The sequence below is a fragment of the Oryzias melastigma genome, linkage group LG16 (genome assembly GCF_002922805.2).
Source record: "Oryzias melastigma strain HK-1 linkage group LG16, ASM292280v2, whole genome shotgun sequence".
Lineage (NCBI taxonomy): Eukaryota > Metazoa > Chordata > Actinopteri > Beloniformes > Adrianichthyidae > Oryzias > Oryzias melastigma.
Genome location: NC_050527.1, coordinates 3938281 through 3955726, shown reverse-complemented (window position 1 = coordinate 3955726; position 17446 = coordinate 3938281). Strand labels below are relative to the sequence as shown.

General features: G+C 36.9%; 2 protein-coding genes across 3 annotated transcripts; both read right to left on the bottom strand.

The window, feature by feature from the left end:
- Positions 1–990: 990 nt before the first annotated feature.
- On the bottom strand, positions 991–3472 carry rab42b (RAB42, member RAS oncogene family). Of its 2 annotated transcripts, none has more exons than XM_024266957.2 (3): positions 2425–3472; positions 2090–2312; positions 991–1585 (listed from the first exon to the last, which is right to left on the bottom strand). In XM_024266957.2, the coding sequence occupies exons 2-3, from the start codon at positions 2305–2307 to the stop codon at positions 1138–1140; spliced, it is 666 nt and encodes a 221-aa protein (XP_024122725.1). In that variant the 5' UTR covers positions 2308–2312; positions 2425–3472; the 3' UTR covers positions 991–1137. The 2 variants fall into 2 exon arrangements, with proteins under 2 accessions (XP_024122725.1, XP_024122724.1); XM_024266956.2 differs by having other exon boundaries at positions 2090–2344; positions 2425–3471.
- A 294-nt stretch (positions 3473–3766) lies between these two features.
- Positions 3767–16219, bottom strand: LOC112144066 (CTP synthase 1). The gene is made up of 18 exons (XM_024268382.2): positions 16042–16219; positions 15178–15351; positions 14933–15103; positions 13046–13146; positions 12329–12445; positions 12139–12222; positions 10781–10861; positions 9585–9736; positions 9262–9394; positions 9068–9156; positions 8352–8446; positions 7836–7898; positions 7689–7732; positions 7519–7615; positions 7386–7441; positions 5843–5939; positions 5620–5764; positions 3767–4494 (listed from the first exon to the last, which is right to left on the bottom strand). Exons 2-18 carry the CDS (start codon positions 15341–15343, stop codon positions 4389–4391), a joined length of 1797 nt encoding a protein of 598 aa, XP_024124150.1. The 5' UTR covers positions 15344–15351; positions 16042–16219; the 3' UTR covers positions 3767–4388.
- Between the last annotated feature and the right edge of the window lie 1227 nt (positions 16220–17446).

Here is a 17446-nt window from a genome sequence, read left to right as displayed (position 1 = left end):
CTGAAGCTGTTAGCCAGCTAAAATATTAGCTAAATGCCAAATTAGCCTAAAAAACTTAGGTTAGCCAAAACAGCTAGCATGTTGCTGAAAAAATAGCTAGACTTCAAAATAGCCTAAAACATTTGAAAAGAGGCTAAATTAGCCAAAACAGCTAGCATCTTGCTGAAGTATGAGCTAAACTCCAAAATAGCCTAAAAATCTTTTTTAAAAAAAGCTAGCAGAAAGCTGATTTTTAAACTTTAATACCATAACTTTTTAACATAACTATGAAGAATGAAAAGGCAGAAATATTCTACAATAAATCAACTTAAACTTAAATAACTCAATTTTTACTCTCCATAAAAATATACAAGCGCAAGATAACATCGGGCCATTAATAACAATAAAATAAGAGGATCTGGAGGGCCGGATCCGGCCCCCGGGCCTTGACTTTGTGCATTAAAGGCTTGAAAAGCTTGAAGTATTTATTGCAATTTTAGATAAAATCATAATTGAAAGAATGCAGTCATTTTATAAACTTTTTATTATTATTATCATTATTGACAAGAATAAACCACATTTGTAGCAGAAAAGTAAAAAAAAAGAGAGAATTAACTTAATGTTGGACATAGTAAAATACATGTTATGACCTCTCAGTGCATGAACCCATAAGGTTATTCTCTTTCTCTAAATGAAAAGTGTTTGCAACAGTCCTAATTTTTAGTAACAGCTTGATAAACACAAAAGATACAGATTGTTTTTAAAATCTTTCCTTTTGCTAAAGAACTCCTGGGTAATGACATCATCGGGACATGGGCGTGATTGGCCGTACACATTGCACAAATGGATTAACTTTAAAACCAAAAGTCTGCCTTACATGCAGATTTGAGGCTTTTAGACCAACTTTGACTTTTTCCACTGCAGAAAGACGGTAAAACTATAGTATTATTGCTTAAAAGATGAGGTCAAACATTGATCCCTTATAGAAACAAACAATCTCAAAAGAGAAAATGCCACCACAAAAGTTTTTATTTGTTATGGATCCGTTCGTCTCATGGTACCGGCTTACTTTCATAGGCAAAAAAACAACATTTTAGTGAACATCCCAGCCATAAGTTTCCCCTCCTCCTTTGAGAGTGCTTGTTGTCCGTCCAGCATTTACTCACAACATTTCTTTTTCTTTGAAGCCGCGCTGGCTTGAGAACTGCTGGCCTTTTGGAGCTGCAGTGCCTGCGGGGCGGCACACTTAACGCCATCCCAGCCCTCCTGCAGCTCGACCTCGCCGCTCAGCAGACCCTGATAAACCCGTCGGGTGAGGAGCTCAAAGCACTCCCTGACGTTGTGGCCAGTCTTCGCCGAGGCCTCCACGTAGGGCAGCCCGAGCTGTCCGGCCAGTTTCTCGGCCTCCACGCGGCTCACCGCCCTCTCGCCGTCGGCGTCCCTGTCGCTCTTCTGGCCCACCAGGACGAACAGAACCTTGTGCGGCTGCACTCGCTCGCACACCTCGTCGTGCCACTCTTTGATGTGGTCAAAGGAGTCTCGGTTGGTCATGTCGAACACCAGCAGGCCTCCGACGGAGTTGCGGTAGTAGGAGCGTGTCACTGACCTGAGGAGAGAGGTTTAGATTTCAACACGTTTAATCCTTCACAAAGCCCAACGGGAGTTCAGACTTTGACAGAACCTTTTTGTCCTTTCTCTGTGTGAGTTCGATTCCTTTGGAGAAGCAGATTAACAAAGAATCTTTGTCTTTAAGACGCTGATAATGAGCGTGTTTAATCAAGTTGTGTCAGCAGACACTGCTGCTATAGAGCGGGAGGATGTAAACAAGCTGCTCCACAACAATACTTCATAACTAAAAACAAACTTCTCCGAGCTTTCAGCTGACTCCATAGAAAATGGAGCTGAGGTAAACAGTTTGCCACAGTTTATTCAGCCGGACGACTGAAATAATTAACGTAGAGGCAGAATTAAACCTTAGGTTTGTCATTTATTATGCAGACTGTCAGCAAACTGCCTTTATGAACCATTGATCTTTGTGGCTCACACCTCAGACTAGATGAGTGTGAGCGAGTTTCTTTACTTCTGACGGAGCAGATCTCAGGGGGCTCACCTGAACCTCTCCTGCCCGGCCGTGTCCCAAAACTGCAGCTTGACACGCACCCCCGGCTCCACCTCCAGGAAGCTGACATAGAAGTCCACACCTACAGTTTGGTTGATGGACTCCAGGAACAAGTCCTCAGTGTAGCGCTTCAGCAGAGAAGACTTCCCCACGGTGGAGTCCCCCAGCATGATGATCCGGAACTGGTACTGCCACAACGTCAGGTCCATTGTAGCTGGGCAAAAGACCAGAGGAAAACAAGGAATTCTGGGAGATGAAAATTGGGAAAGATAAGATAAGCTAGAAGGAGATGTAAATAATCCGCTTCCCATCAGCTGACTCCTCACCTCTGATGCTGCAGATATTGTGAAACAACTTAACAGCCACTCCCTGTTGATCTCGCAGTGGTAGTCTGTGGTCAGAGCCATGTCAGAACGCTATGGATTCCACACTTCTCCGGCTCATCTCCATGACTTATCCAGTCCCTCTCACGAGCAGGTGTGTGGAAAAATGTCTCTCGATCCCAGTTCCCCCACAGGTCGGAGCAGCTGATCATCGCTGCTACTGGAAGCATGTGTTGGAGTGCTGCCGTGCAGGGGCGTGGACTTGAGAAGTTTGCCTGTGGAGACTTGACAAAAGGAGGGGCCAGGACGCCAGGACAAAGGGAGGGCTGTTATGGAAAGGGAGGGACGTTAGGAGGAAGTGGTTGCAATATCTGACTAAATATCAAGGCAAAGTACAGTTTCCTGCTGTCATATGTATGCTTTAAATTATAGCTAAAGTTAGAAATGAAGTAACTTTATGACCATTTGTGGAGTGGACACTGTTGCCAAAAGGGGAAGTTGATAAGAAATTGTCTCTGGGAAACACTCCGGATGTAAACAGAAGTCTCCTTTGGGAAGCTGCATTTGTGTTTATTTTTAGAAATGAAACAATTCTTAATGCAGCATTGTTAGAGCAAAACTCTCTTTAAGCATGCAAAAAATGACATTCAACTTCTAGAAAACTAAGTAAATAAATGGTGCTTTAATTGTGAAAGAACGAAAATGCTGAATGGATGTTTGATCCCTTTTAAACTTCAGGGATAATTCTTTTACTTTTGCAATATCGGTTTGCAGACGCCAAACTGTTTGCCCATCTGCCTCAGTTGTTGACTCAGCGGTCATTTCAAGTTGGCTGATTGTCAGATGACTTTGCATCAGCACAGTTTGTTTCTTCAGGAGGTTCAGGGTGACGGCGTTATATGTCAAGAGATTACTAATACAGATTTACGGGTAGGAAAAAGAGGTCACAAGTCTCAAAACTGGTGTTATAGGGAACATATTGAGAAGGAACTTTATAAAGCAACAAAAATGTGACTGAAATCCAAATAAAGTCCCACTTTAAATCATCTTTTAATCTATTGTAAAACTGTTTCCTGTTGTCTTTTAATTAGGATTATCCTGTAGCCTGCTTAGTTTATTTTCTACATCACTAATACAACTTTTTTTGGTTGATCCAGACTCACGATTTGATTAAAAAAATATTTAAATGCAATTTAGAGCTTAATTTACCTTATATGTCCTCCATCATCAGAAAAATGTGACAAAAACAGTTTTCATCAGAGTAGATCTTTAAAGTCATCTTCTGCTTCGTGATGCATTCATTATCCACACCCCTTTTCCAACAATTTCAAATTTAAAAACACGCTTACAGTTCTTGTAACTTTTTTATTAAGTTTGTTAAAACCTTAAGTTGTAGTATACAAATATAAAAACACAATTTCATATTAAAACGGCACAAAAGAAAAGCAGTCTTTAAAGTACTATTTAACTAAAACTAAAGTTTTTCAGACATATTTTCTGCAGAACAGCAGGAACTCACTGGAAATTCGATTCTGTTTTGTGTGCGGAAGTTAGCTGTGCTAATTTCCCAGCATTCCTTTGTTTACACTCTAACCTCACAAGCCTAAGCTAACATTAGCTTGGTAAAAAAAAAAAAAAAAAAAAAGGCGAGCAATATTGGTGCCATCCAGCCGTAGAGTTTAGAGCCACATGTCAGCTCAGATGAGGAAAATGAAAACATGAATGGATCCATCTGTCTACAAGTAGAGGATTTAGAATTGGAGCGGAGCAAGGAGGCTTTAGCCCCGCCCACTACACTTCCAACATCAGGAACCTGAGCTTTTTCACGCCGCAGAATTTCATCTGCTCCTGATCCGAAAGGATTTGAATACAGAAACACTCAGAAATGCGGTTGTAACCTTAAATTATTTGATATATGTCCTCCGTTATGAGAAAAACGCTACGATAACATGTTAAAAACACCAGTTTCATTGGAGAGGGTCTTTAACTACAAGAGTGACACAGTTACAAAGAGGGGAACTTAAATCCAAGACTTCCATGTCAGGAGAGCTGCTGCGATCGCTGTAAGTGTCCCTGAAATTACAAATACATAGATCCAAGTAAGAACAAAATCTTAACCCAGAAACACCAGAGAATTTTAAATGTTTAAGTTCATTAAGCCAAAGAACATCATTTCACCGTGTTTATTGTAAAAATGCACTACACTGTGACATATGCGTCTGTGGTTGGATAAAAGCGATAATAGTACATATCAACTCTTACACAGCCAGCATTTTAATTCAAATTAAACAATAATGTTAACATCTTTGTTGGCAGGTAGAACTTTCAAATTTAAGTAATTATCTATTTAGACAGGCTGCTCTTTTCTTTTTGTTGTTGTTTATCTGAAGATCTTTGAGATTATTTCTGTTGGATTTAAAGCTTTCATGTCTGTTCTGTTCTAACCAGGTTCTTAGAAGTGTATTTAAACTAAATGTAAGACTTTTAAAGATGTTTTAAAGGCCATATATGTAAAAAAAATATATAGTAATTTCTCAGTCCATTTTAAATTGTAAACATAATTTCCCTATTTTATTCATTTATCCCATTTTAAAATCAAAACTGTATCTTATTATCTTCTTGTTTGTGGTCTGTGCTATGAGGCTTTAGAGGTCTTCTTTCGAAGGGCATTCAGCGTATTGATGATCCTCCCGCTGTTTTTTTTTTCATCATTAGATAAAAAAAATAAAAAATAAAAAAAATAAAAATCTTGGTTGAAAAACGTACATTTTGAAAAAAAACAAGGAAGTTTCATGCAGCACAAGTTTTAAGGCCCAGATATCAAAATTCAAGACTTTTTAAAGGCTTTTTTTTTTTACATCATTTGATAAAAAAAAATTAATCTTGGTTGAAAAATGTACATTTTGAAAAAAAAACTAGGAAGTTTCAAGCAGCACAAGTTTTAAGGCTAAGATATCAAAATCCAAGACTTTTTAAAGGCTTTTTTTTTTTTGGTATTGTTGTCTTATTCTTAAATTCAATGCTTTTAAGACCCAGAAGGAACCTGTCTAAACTCCTTAGATTATATAGATTACTTTTTTATGGCTTCAAGATGCCTGTTAATTTGTGCTGTATATTTTTCTACAACGTTTCCAGCTTTAGCAACAAGCATCAGTTGTTCATTCGTGGTTGGTAACTAATTGATTTCCAGATGTTTACCTCTGAGAAAGGAGACAGCCTCTGGATAAGTAGCTCTGGAGTTTCCCTGCAGCGGCCAGCAGAAGACCAAAGTAAGGAGGAGAAGGCTTTATGGGCCTGGAGGTGAACTCTGGATGATACTGCACTCCAACAAAGTAACAGTGATCTGGAACAAACATAAAAAATACTCCGTTTCCCTTAAAGCCACAGGTTATCAGCTCTGTGCTTTTCAGAGAGCGCTCACCCTTCAGCTCTATGATCTCCATTCTCTGTCCTTCAACGTCTTGACCAACAAACTGGAGTCCTTTTTTCTCAAAGTGATTCTTCAGCTCCGGATTCACCTCAAATGAGATTCAATCAAATGACTTTATTGCTTCAGCAATCATAATTAAATACATCAGTCTAGCATTATCGACACGTAATCTTTAACTATAAAATGCTTCAAATTGTTTCTTAGCCATACATTTACTTTCTAAGTATTCACTTTTTTAGCTTTTTCCTTAAATTTCATCAACATATCTCCAGATAATCTTGAGGAGAATGTTTTGTGTCTTTGAGATTTCAAGATTTTTTTTTTTGTATAACAATGATTTTTCTTTTTCTATGGATGAAGTTTTATTTTAGCACCTCAGTAACAAGCAGGGATGTGTGTTACTGCCAAAATTATCAATTGATTTAATTTTAATTTTGTGATTGTTTTCTCATGAGATCCACTATCTCGTTATCACGATAAAATGAAATTTGTTTTCTTGTGATAGCGAGATTATGAAGAATATACAGCAGCGTCCGTCTCTCCCTTTACCGCACTGAAGTGTTGAGGCTTTACCTGATTTATGTCTCTTTATTTTGTGGTTAACAACAAAAACAGCAGAAGAAAACACTCGTTAAAAGTTGTTTCTTTAGTCTATTTTTGATTTATTGGTGAATCTTCGCTCACCAAATGCCTTCGTTTCTTCTCCAAAAAACAGGTTTAATGGCAAAACCCAGAGCAGGCGAGCATCTCCGGATGGTGCGTTCAATGAGCTCCGGACATTAGTGAACCCAAACATCCACTCAGCCCAACTCAGTCTGATACAATACGTTTTACTTTATATAGAGCAGTTTTTTATAGAAAAAAATGACAACGATCAATTATAAATGGATCTGTTATTCTGGTGTTTGACATTTGATAAACTGTTTGTTTATTAACAAATAAAATAAAAAATAGACTAAAAAACAACTTTTGTGGAGTGTTTTCTTCTGCTGTTTTTGTTGTTAACCACAAAATAAAGACTTATATCATGTAAAGCCTCAACATCTCAGTGCAGGAAAGGGAGAGACGGACACTACAGTATATTGTTCTTTTTCTTCTTATCAAGAGAAAACTAATTTTGTTTTCTCTTGATAACAAGATAATGGCTCTCGTTATGATAAATAAAATTAAAAACAAAACGGACAGGCCACTTTTTCAGCTTCTTAAATTTGTGAGCTCAGACGGCATTTCTTTTTAAGAATTTACAATCAAAACTGATTGTTTTTGGTTAGGAAAAACACTTTTCACACAACTGGTGGTAAAAACAGCACAAAGGTGGAATTTTCAACATTTAAACCAAAATTTTTTTAAATAAAAACTAATTGAAAGGAGTTTTTTTTTATTAAATATTAGTTACTTAAACTACTTTAGGGAAAAATTATTATTGGATTTGATTAAAGAAAAAAAATATTTTTAAAACCTAGCCCTAGTAACATGTATTCACTATAAAATAGTTTTCTATAATAATACTTGGTACTACTAGACCCAAAATTACCTCAAATCTGTGTCTGTGCCTCTCTTCAACATATTCAACATCTCCATAGAGTTTCCCTGAAACAGATCAGTCAAACACTGAGACTTGAATGAAGGTAAAGGTGCAGCCCTTCGTCCTCATTTCCAACACCTACTCAGTACGCTGCTGCTGGACCCAAAAATGGTCCGCCTTTTCCCCAATCTCATAGTCCCGCCCATCTGCCCCGGGTTGTGCTCTGGCATGTCAACCACCTGTTAAAAAATAAAAATGAAAGTCCTGCTGATGGAAAGCAATAAGAACATGGGAGAGAAACACTGGACTCACCACAGGGTGTTCAGTTTCTGGGTTAAATTCTGTGGAGTTTGCATCTGCAAAGCAAAAATGAAAACTCGTCTAAACTTGCGTGGGAACGGCTTGGGACCATTTATTTCATGCAGAAGCTCTGTTGGAAATGCACAATGCTTTACTTACCCTTCCATTCCAGAACGTTGCGGGCGAACTCGCAGACCGCCAGCTGCATGCCCAAACACACCCCTACACACAACAAGAACAGAGTTTATGATGATTTGATAAAGACTCACAGAAGGGTATTTATAATAAAAGCAGCTCTTTTCTTGTATCACATGAAAGCTGTCAGAAGACACAACCATCTTTCCTAATTAAAATAGAGAAAATAAAGAGGAAACACAGAAATTCATCATCCAATTTACTACAAAATAATCCAAAAACTTGTTTTCACTGAACTTATCAGAAACAGTCAATATTTTGTTGACAGAATGTGTATTTCACTGTTCTGATTAATCCTAGAGATCTGAAGAATTAGAATGACTATACTTTTAGACACACAAATGGTCAAACATTACAGATAAACTAATATATCGAGAGTCCATGAAAAGGAAAACAAAACTCAGAATTTATTTGTTCTCCAATATTATCTTTGTTCTAATAACTGTTCAGAAAAACAAACAAATGCTAAACGTTTCTCACCTAGAAATGGCTTGTTTTGCTTCCTGGCCCAGCTGATAGCCATCATCTTCCCTTCCGTCCCCCTGACTCCAAACCCTCCAGGTACCAACACCCCACTGTTCCACACAAACCACACAATGGAAATACAGTCACATCTTTACCTCATCAATATTTTATTGAAAAATCTTCGAAACACAAGACGACTGCAAGACTTTAAAACAAAATACTTGAATGAATAAATAGAATGAAGTGGAAACAATTGAATGGGAGATGATAGAAATAATACTATTTATTATAACAACATTTTAAAGTTCAAGTATTGCAATGTAAAAACAATATTTGACAACATACAACTCCTTAGATTTCTTTTTTCTAGTTCTACTTTCTTTGCTGCTGTTTTTCTTTAAATGAAACTGTTTTCAGTTTTAATTTATAAAATGTTGATGTCTTGTTTGGTTTACTAGTGCTCCTATTTTTAAAAACATATATGTCAGCCAAATGTTCTGCAAGTTATCCCACTAAAAACAAATGAGATCTGTAATGATTATTATAGTTCAACTGTGAGAGATGGAAAAAAAATCCAGGAAATCCCATTATATGATTTTTTTTAAAGAATTGATTTGCATAATGGTGCAGAATACAAACACAGCTAATGATGATTTGCATTCACGGCTGCTGTAAAATTGTTGAGATCCTCTAATCCTTTTGAAATCTTTGTACCAGTTTTGCTCACGTACTGAGAACTGCAGAGTTTCTGCCAGGCCTCGTGGTATTTCACTGGCTCCTCCTGCAGTGTTGTGCTTTCCAAGTCTGCAGAGTCGATGTACTGCAGTGACGAACAATGGAAAGACAGTCAAGAATGATACTTTCTGTTAAAGGTGTCACTCACTCTTTCTTTTGAAAAACACAAAGAAAAAGAAAGTTGGAATACCTTGACTTCTAGCTTGTGATTAATGGCGAGGGCCGAGTGCTCCAAGGCTTTAATAACAGACGTGTAGGAATCGGATAACTTTGTGTATTTTCCCACCAGAGCTATGGAGACCTGCTCCAAGAGGCGGTCGGATCTGAAACAGAGAGTTCAATAATTCACAGCACTGACCCCGATGCAGGATGCAGTGACAGAGGGACATGTCTTTTTGACACTCCGGTTTGTAGCAGCTGCCAGCGGTGACGGGGGCTGCATTAAGTGTCCTGCAGCCGAGGTTTGTGTCAGTCCAATTTGAAAAGGGAAGCTGTCAAGACAAACCTCCTCACCTGTCGGCCATCTCTTTCCATTTTGTGAGCATCTTTCCGGCTCTCATTTCCACAGGCAGGTTCAGCCGCCGGCACAGGTAATCTACAACACCCTGGGCCTCCAGCAGCAGAGGCACTTTATAAAGGGAGGACACGTCGTGGACACAGATGACCTGCAGGAAACATGATCAATAGAGAAATTACAGCCTCAAAATACCTGAAGACTCCGTTTATCTTGAGGATTAAGAAATTCTGTAAGAGACTGCAATTTCTTCAACCCAATCTAACAGCTATTGTGATTATTTAAGGTAATAATCAAGACAGAGTTCACTTATTTAAAATGACTCATTTTGATTTAGCCTGGATTCTCCTGATTGTGCTGCAGGCTCCTTCAATTTCCCTCCGTTTGTTCTTAACTAAAAACTGCATAATCAAAAAATCTATCATCATGTAAAACACTACAATCATTTTGTCAAACGGACCGCAGTTTATTATCAATTTGGTACGAAAAGAGATTGAAAAAGCAAGATCAAAAAGGTCATTATTTAGCAGTATTATAGTGTGGCAGGATTTTTCCCTTTAACCAGACAATAAGGAACAAAAAAATTAAACTTTTTTTTTGTGGCAATGAAAGAATTTTTTGTTTTCCTATTTAGATCTTTAACATGTCAGATAACTAATAGAATGATAGTAAAATTCCACCAGAGTAGTTAATTATTATTATTATTATGTTGAAACACATATCTTTATCTTCAGCAGCACAACAGTATCTAGTTGTTGTTCTGAGACAAAATACTTAAGTATATATTTGCATTTAAATGTATTGATTTTTTAAATGGATTTTACACCAATTTTTTTATGTTTTTATTTGACAGTAAAATGAGAAATAGGATGAAATGACAGAAAATGTCATTTTTATCTTGATTTTATTAGTTTTAATTCAAGTAGCAACAAATTCTTAATCGAAACAGGATGTGTTTTATTTTGAAAGGATTGTATATATGCAGCAGTCAAAGTAAATGAATTTATTTTTATAGATGTAGAAAAGAAAACACTGTTATAATTCAAGAAAAACCACTTAAATATAAATATATTTACAGTAAGGCAGGAGTTTGCCGCTTTCACTGGGTAAGAAACTGGATCAAATGTTTTTTTCAGCATTCAAGGTTTTGGACTCCTGCTCTAAAATAATAATAATAAAAATCTTAATACTTCACCTGTGTGGGCTTCACGTGACAAAACATGGAGATTTTCTCTTTGACAGATGAATCAAGGGCTGCAGAGCAACGACACATAATCTGCAAAACAAGATTAATAAAAACTAAAATGATGTTAAAGAACAGGTTTGGTTTTTCTTTCTTACTCGTTTTGTCCAATTCAGTGTACTGTCTGCTTCACTGATTCATGACGGAATTACCAACTAATCGACACATCAGTTACTAGAAGTGCTCTGGGCCGCGCTTATTCTGAACGGTGGTGCATAATCTGATTTACAGAATAATTCTTTACATATTGTTAAGTAAACATCTACAAAACATGAAATATTAGCACTGTTAGCAAATCTTTCTGCTCATAAAAACCTGGAATGACTTGCAACAAAACAAATATATATATTTAAATTTACACTCTTTGGGGAACTAAAGGCTCAGTGAAATGTCAATAGCAGGGAGCAGACAAACAGCCTCAAAGCAATAGTTTGAATTCTTATCAATAACTGCTCTTATTAGGAAAGCAGACACAGGCAGAACCAGCTTGTTATGTAAGCATGCGTCCTTTTAACCCTCTGATTCAAGGATTTTATCATTATTTTCCTTTGTGTTAATGTCATTTGAAAGGATAAAACAGCTTTATTTAATTAGCTTTTTAAGTTTAATGGATTTTTTAGTTCATGTAACTGCAATAAATAATTAAAAATAGCAGTGGTCATTGTGTTTGGAGGCCCGAGCCGTATTTTGCCCGCAGGCCATATTTTGGGGAAGCTGTCGCTGAGGGCCTGTTTTGGTCCTTTTTTTATCCTTAAAGTTTTAAAGAAGCACTAGGAGCAGCAGCACCACCACCACCTAGCTTAGACAGCAGCAGCATCAGGCAAAGTTATTGATTATGTCAAACTTTTGAGTTATTTTTTTATTATTACTTTTTTATTTTTACATGAAATGAGTGGTGTGTCAAACTGTAAAAAAAACAAACAAAACATATAATACTTGGAATTGGGGGCCCCCTCCAGCAGATGGCGCCCTAGGGTCGGCCCTGGCTGCTCTGCAGAAACTACATTCTCAATAAAATCAACAAAATCATCATTAAAAGACCCCTAGGAACGCTTTGTAAATAGATCAAAAGATGACCAGAGTGAGTCTTTATCAAATCTTAGTTTCTGATCCCGTATTTTTCAAAACTGATGAGTTGAGAAACAAAGATTCCTGCTGAAAAAAATAAAAGCAACACAAACTCTGAAGGACTGGAGTTTTTCCAGCAGCCATGTAAGCTCCAAGTCTGTTGTGACCCAAAATGATTGTGTTATGATCCTGTGACCAGATAACCATAGAGGTGACACCAAAGCAACATCCAGCTGACTCACCAAATCCGGAGACAGGCCCAGACCCCTCAGCTCGCGAACGCTGTTCTGGGTTGGTTTGGTTTTATGCTCCCCGGTAGTACTGGGCTGCAAAAGCACAACAGGAATTTCAGGTGCCTTCTAAGCTGCCAGAAACAGTGTGGAAAATAACCCAGCAGAAAAAGCCATTATTGGGAAGCGAGAAGCGCCATACCTGTGGTATCAAGCTGACATGAATGTTGCAGAAGTTTTCCCTCTTCACCTTGAACTGGAACTGCCTGAAGGCCTCGATGAAAGGCATGCTCTCGATGTCCCCGACTGTTCCTCCCAGCTGTCAAAACAAAAACAGCAGCTCGGCCCAGGAGTGTTTCAAAGAACACACATCTTACAGATTGTGGCTCTTAGAAAGAGCACTGGGGCCATAAAGCCGTCATAGCTGGTTTGAAGTATACTGTATACACAGACCTGCCAGAGGCGCAGATCATAATTTAACAAGCTTTATGGGGACCTGATGCTTTTCACTGCAGTTTTTAAGACTAAACATTCAAACTGAGCATACAAAACAACAGCAGATATTTATATATAACAAAGATTTACTATATTTTTAACGACTAAATCCAGTCCCTCCCCGTGGCAGGAAACAAACCTGGAGGAAGTAGTTTACAGCTTCTCCTATAAAAATCCATGTATACATCTCTCAATTTTGTTTTATTTTCTCAGATTTTATGTCCCTGCCTTAGTGAGGCCCCCATTTGTTCTCGTTCAGTAACTTATGGTGCTGAATGCTGCAAATATTGTATATGCTGTATATGCTTCAGGCAAAAAATATATTGTTTCATAGAAATTTTACCTGGAAAAACTTGATTTCTCTATACGCCTCAGGAAAATAAACAAGCTACAGCGAATAATTAAAGGAAAAAAATGGTCTTGCCTCGATAACACACACTTGGGGCTCCACACCATCATCATCTACTGAAATCTTTGCTTGCTTCATGACCCAGTCCTGGATGGCATCTGTGATGTGGGGCACCACTGAAAACAAAGAGTTTTAAAAAATCATGAAGGAACTACAAAACATATTTGACAATACTGTACTCGCAGTAATAATTTAACAACACTGATATTTGTTTTTGTGATTGGCTAACGATGTGTCTCTCCTCAGACTCCTATGGATGGTTAACACTGAGGTTGTAAGAATTCATTTTAACAATTCAATTAATATCAAAATTCTTTAAAAATCAGAGAATGTGATTTTCTGCACTTTTTTTTCTTATTTTGTCTCTCATAGTGGAGGTATACATCTGACAAAAATTGCAGGACTCTGTCATCTTTTTGAAGTGCACAATTGGTGGCTGACTAAATCATTTTTGACCCACTGTAGATCTAGTTGGATTTTAGTTTATTTAAAGCAGGGGTCCCCAAACTACCTCCACCTCCACATTTGGCCCGGCCCCTCACACAGTATCAGAAACACCAATCGAGACCTACACAGAGAACGTGACTTTTTATTCCACCCTTCTGCACTCTGAACTATGATGGGAGAAGGTAGATTATTTACTGGTTTAATAGTGATTCACTTTTTCCTTATTATTATTATTTTTCTTCCGTACGTTTTTTTTTGGACGTCCATAGCTCTAAAGCTCTTTCAGCTGTTTAGCTCATTCAGTTCTTTTTTATAATAGCTTTTTCAGCTGTTTTGGAAATTACTAAGGATTTCTAGACTATTTTGGGGTTTTGCTAATATTTCAGCTACATGCTAGCCAATTTGGCTAATTTTGGATTTTTTCTGTTTTTTAAGCTAACTTGGAGTTAGCTAATATTTTAGCTTTAAGCTAGCTTTTTTGGTTAAATTACACATTTAAGCAGTTTTTTTAGCTAATTTGGCATTTAGCTAATATTTAAGCTAGATGCTAGCTGTTTTTGCTAATTTAGGCCTTTTTATTGCTAATTTAGAGTTAGCTAATATTTCAGCTACATGCTAGCCATTTAGGCTAATTTAGGATTTTTTCAGTTTTTTAGGCCAACTTGGAGTTAGCTAATATTTTATATGTTCGCTGTTTTGGTTAAATTACACATTTTACCTTTTTTTTTTAGATAATTTGGCATTTCGATAATATTTAAGCCACATGCCAGCTGTTTTGGCTAATTTGGGCTTTTTCAGTTTTTTTTGGCTAATTTGGAGTTTAGGTAATATTTCAGCTACATGCTAGCTGTTTTATGCTAAATTAGACATTTTACCAGTTTTTATTTATTTATTGTTAATTTGGAGTTTAGCTAATATTTCAGCTACATGCTAGCTGTTTTGGCTAATTTTGATTTTTTGTTTTTTTTTTGTTTTTTAGGCTTATTTGACATTTAGCTTATGTTAAGGCTATATGCTAGCTCTTTTGGCTAATTTAGCACAGCGATTTTAGTTATTTATTTCAGCATCTTCAGCCATCAGCATTTGCCTTTTCAGCGGCCACATTCATCTTACAGCATTCACACTAGCATTATTGAGGTAATGCAATATAACTAGTTTTTAAAAAAGTTTTAGTACTGGTATTGTTTTTTCGATGAAGATTACATAAATTAATTATTTAAGATTTGTCTATGTGTGGCTTTCTGGAAAAACTTCAACGTTTACGTTCGGACTGCGATGTTTATACTTTTTCTGTTAGCCTACAAATCAGAGAAGAAGAAGAAAGACATCAGAGACGAAAACAGTAATGTGGCCCTCACAAGAAAAAGTTTGGGGAACCCTGATTTAAAGTGATTAATTAATTTAATCAATGAAGCGTTACACCTCTTGTCAACATAAACACAACCGATAACTAACCTTGTACAGTTTTTCCCAGATAATCCCCTCTTCTTTCTTTGTTGATCACCGACTGGTAGATCTTCCCTGTGGTGAGGTTGTTGTCCTTGATGAGACAGATATCCAGGAAACGCTCATAGTTCCCCAAATCTAGGTCCACCTCCCCACCATCGTCGAGAACAAACACTTCACCTAAAAAAAAAAAAAAAGCACTCATGTATTTCAAAGATCAGGCGTATAACAAAAATGCAGCTGCTCTTCCTCACCGTGTTCATAAGGGGAGAACGTTCCAGCATCAATGTTGATGTACGGGTCAATTTTGATGGCTGTGACATGAAGGCCGCAGGACTTGAGGATTGTTCCCACACTGCTGGCGATGATGCCCTTTCCAATCCCAGATATGACTCCACCAGTCACCAGAATGTACTTCATAGTGGGTACTTCAAACAGAAAGGAGTCGAGAACTCAGACTTTTTTTTTTTCTTTTTTAAAGATAACGTGTACTATGCAACAACACTTTTAAAATATTGAAGCAATTTTTTAATGTTTTAAATGTTTTCTGTATAACATTTACTCACAGTTTCGTAGATGTAAATATATTTAAAAGCAATGTAATATTTTCATTATTTAAAAAAAACTGTAAATCTTGGAAGATAGTGTGTAAAATCCCCGGATGCACTCAACTAATGACCGAGAGAGGTCATTCCGGGTAAACCAAAAGTGCCTTGCATACGTAACAGAAAGTGAAAAGGCGGGAAAACACTAGTAAACTGATGTTAAACTTGTTATTCCGGCTCTTCTTTTTTAATAGAAGGTAACATGGTTGAAAATAATCAATTGCTACTGAAGTATTAGCCTGAACTAGTTATTGACGTTACTTGACTTTGACTTTTTCCAAGTAATGTGAATGAAAACCAAGTATACTCTTTGAATTATATTTAACAACCCAAATTATCAATTTCATCATGGCAATTAGAGTAACGTGTAGCATAGCTTTTTCTCTGCTAGTTTAGTAAACAACTGTGGACTGCGAAGTACTAGTTAGTAGTTAGTATTTGTGTAGTAAACTTACAAGCACAAACTAAATTTGTCGACTCGTAAACTGCTAATAAACAAACGTTTATGTGTACCTTTTTACGGAGGTTGTCTTTGCTTTTTTTCTCTTAAAGCATTAATCTCCAAGTTACTTCATCAACACAAACACGTGTGAGCAGCTGGACTGATCCACTTATCCAAAGATGCGGGCTTTTCTTCCCACTTCCGTTTGAGTTTGATACGTCAACTACCCCTGAGCTTGCCTTGTCAGGCACAAAACACGCTCATCCGCCGAGGTGTCTGAGTTTACCTGCAAGCCAATACTTAGGGCATCCCTTACCATCCTACGGATACTAAAACGCAAGGACATTTCAAACGTCCTTAAATTTAAACATTCCAAAAACTTTACAAGTATTTAAACTAGATTTATTATATTATAATTAATACATGTAGAATTTATAGTCATTTTACACAGATTAAGTCTTATTTATGTAAAGAAAAGCTCAAGTTTTATAGTCATTAATAAATGTTTATTTAAAAAAGGCATAATTGTAGTAATTTAATTACATTTATATGCACATTTTACCCCCTTCATTGGGTCAGATTTATGTGAATACACATTCATGCCACTAGATGGCACACACGTTCTTAATTCTGTCATCTGACAATCCATCCTCTTTCTCTACGTGAGCTTTTACCATTATATACAAAGAATACTCTCAAGATAAACTGTTTAAACTACAGTTCACACACCCCCACACTTTTATGCAGCACCAATGTCTAAAAATAATAAAGTCGTTCATCTTGAATTCACTTTTGTGCTGCTCCACTTTTTCCTGTGGGCCCAGAAAGTAATGCTTTCTTTTCATTTCTGTCCATGATCTTGGTCTAATTAAAGGCTTCATCCCTGCCACCTCATTTTCATAAACTGTTCCCTTCAATTACATCTGACAAGTGAGCACAGACACACATTAACCTCCTGCATGAAGAGGTGCTGTGCCTCTTTCATTTCTCTGCAATCTTAACGCACCATCCAGGCCTATTCAAAGGTAATTCCACCTTTTAAACGCTCACAAAACCCATCTGGGGATGGCAGAGCATTTGTTGAGAACACAGCATGTTGCTCTCTTTTTTATTTTTATTTTTGTATGCAGACAAAAAAACAGCTTGCAATGCCATGTTTTGCAATGTGTTGCAGTCTAAAAAAAAGGGCCAAAGTCAGCTGTAACAGTTCAATTTTGTTAATGATTGTCTGAAGATGCTCTTGTTTTTACCATTTGCAAAACAACTACAAAAAGTCATTTTTCCAAGAAATTTAAATCCCAGGTAGAAGTTGTTTTTTTTTAGTATTATGCAAACTCTCTTTCAAAGCTGTTCACATAAAAAACACGTTTAAAAATTAAGTAGAGTTGTCAATAAATACAGTGAAAACCTACAATCATCGGATTATAAATTCAACTAATCATTTTCGAATATCTCTTTTGTTATACATTTAAAAAT

Bases quoted from the DNA above. Each gene is read 5' to 3' on its own strand.
- LOC112144066 (XM_024268382.2), bottom strand. From the start codon at position 15,343: ATGAAGTACATTCTGGTGACTGGTGGAGTCATATCTGGGATTGGAAAG. The intron at 13,147-14,932 runs GTTAGTTATCGG...CTTTGTTTTCAG, and splicing joins TCTGGGAAAAACTGTACAAG to TGGTGCCCCACATCACAGAT. The intron at 9,737-10,780 runs GTGAAGTATTAA...TGTTTCCTGCAG, and splicing joins GTCACGTGAAGCCCACACAG to GTCATCTGTGTCCACGACGT.
- rab42b (XM_024266957.2), bottom strand. From the start codon at position 2,307: ATGGACCTGACGTTGTGGCAGTACCAGTTCCGGATCATCATGCTGGGG. The intron at 1,586-2,089 runs GTGAGCCCCCTG...CTCTCTCCTCAG, and splicing joins GCCGGGCAGGAGAGGTTCAG to GTCAGTGACACGCTCCTACT.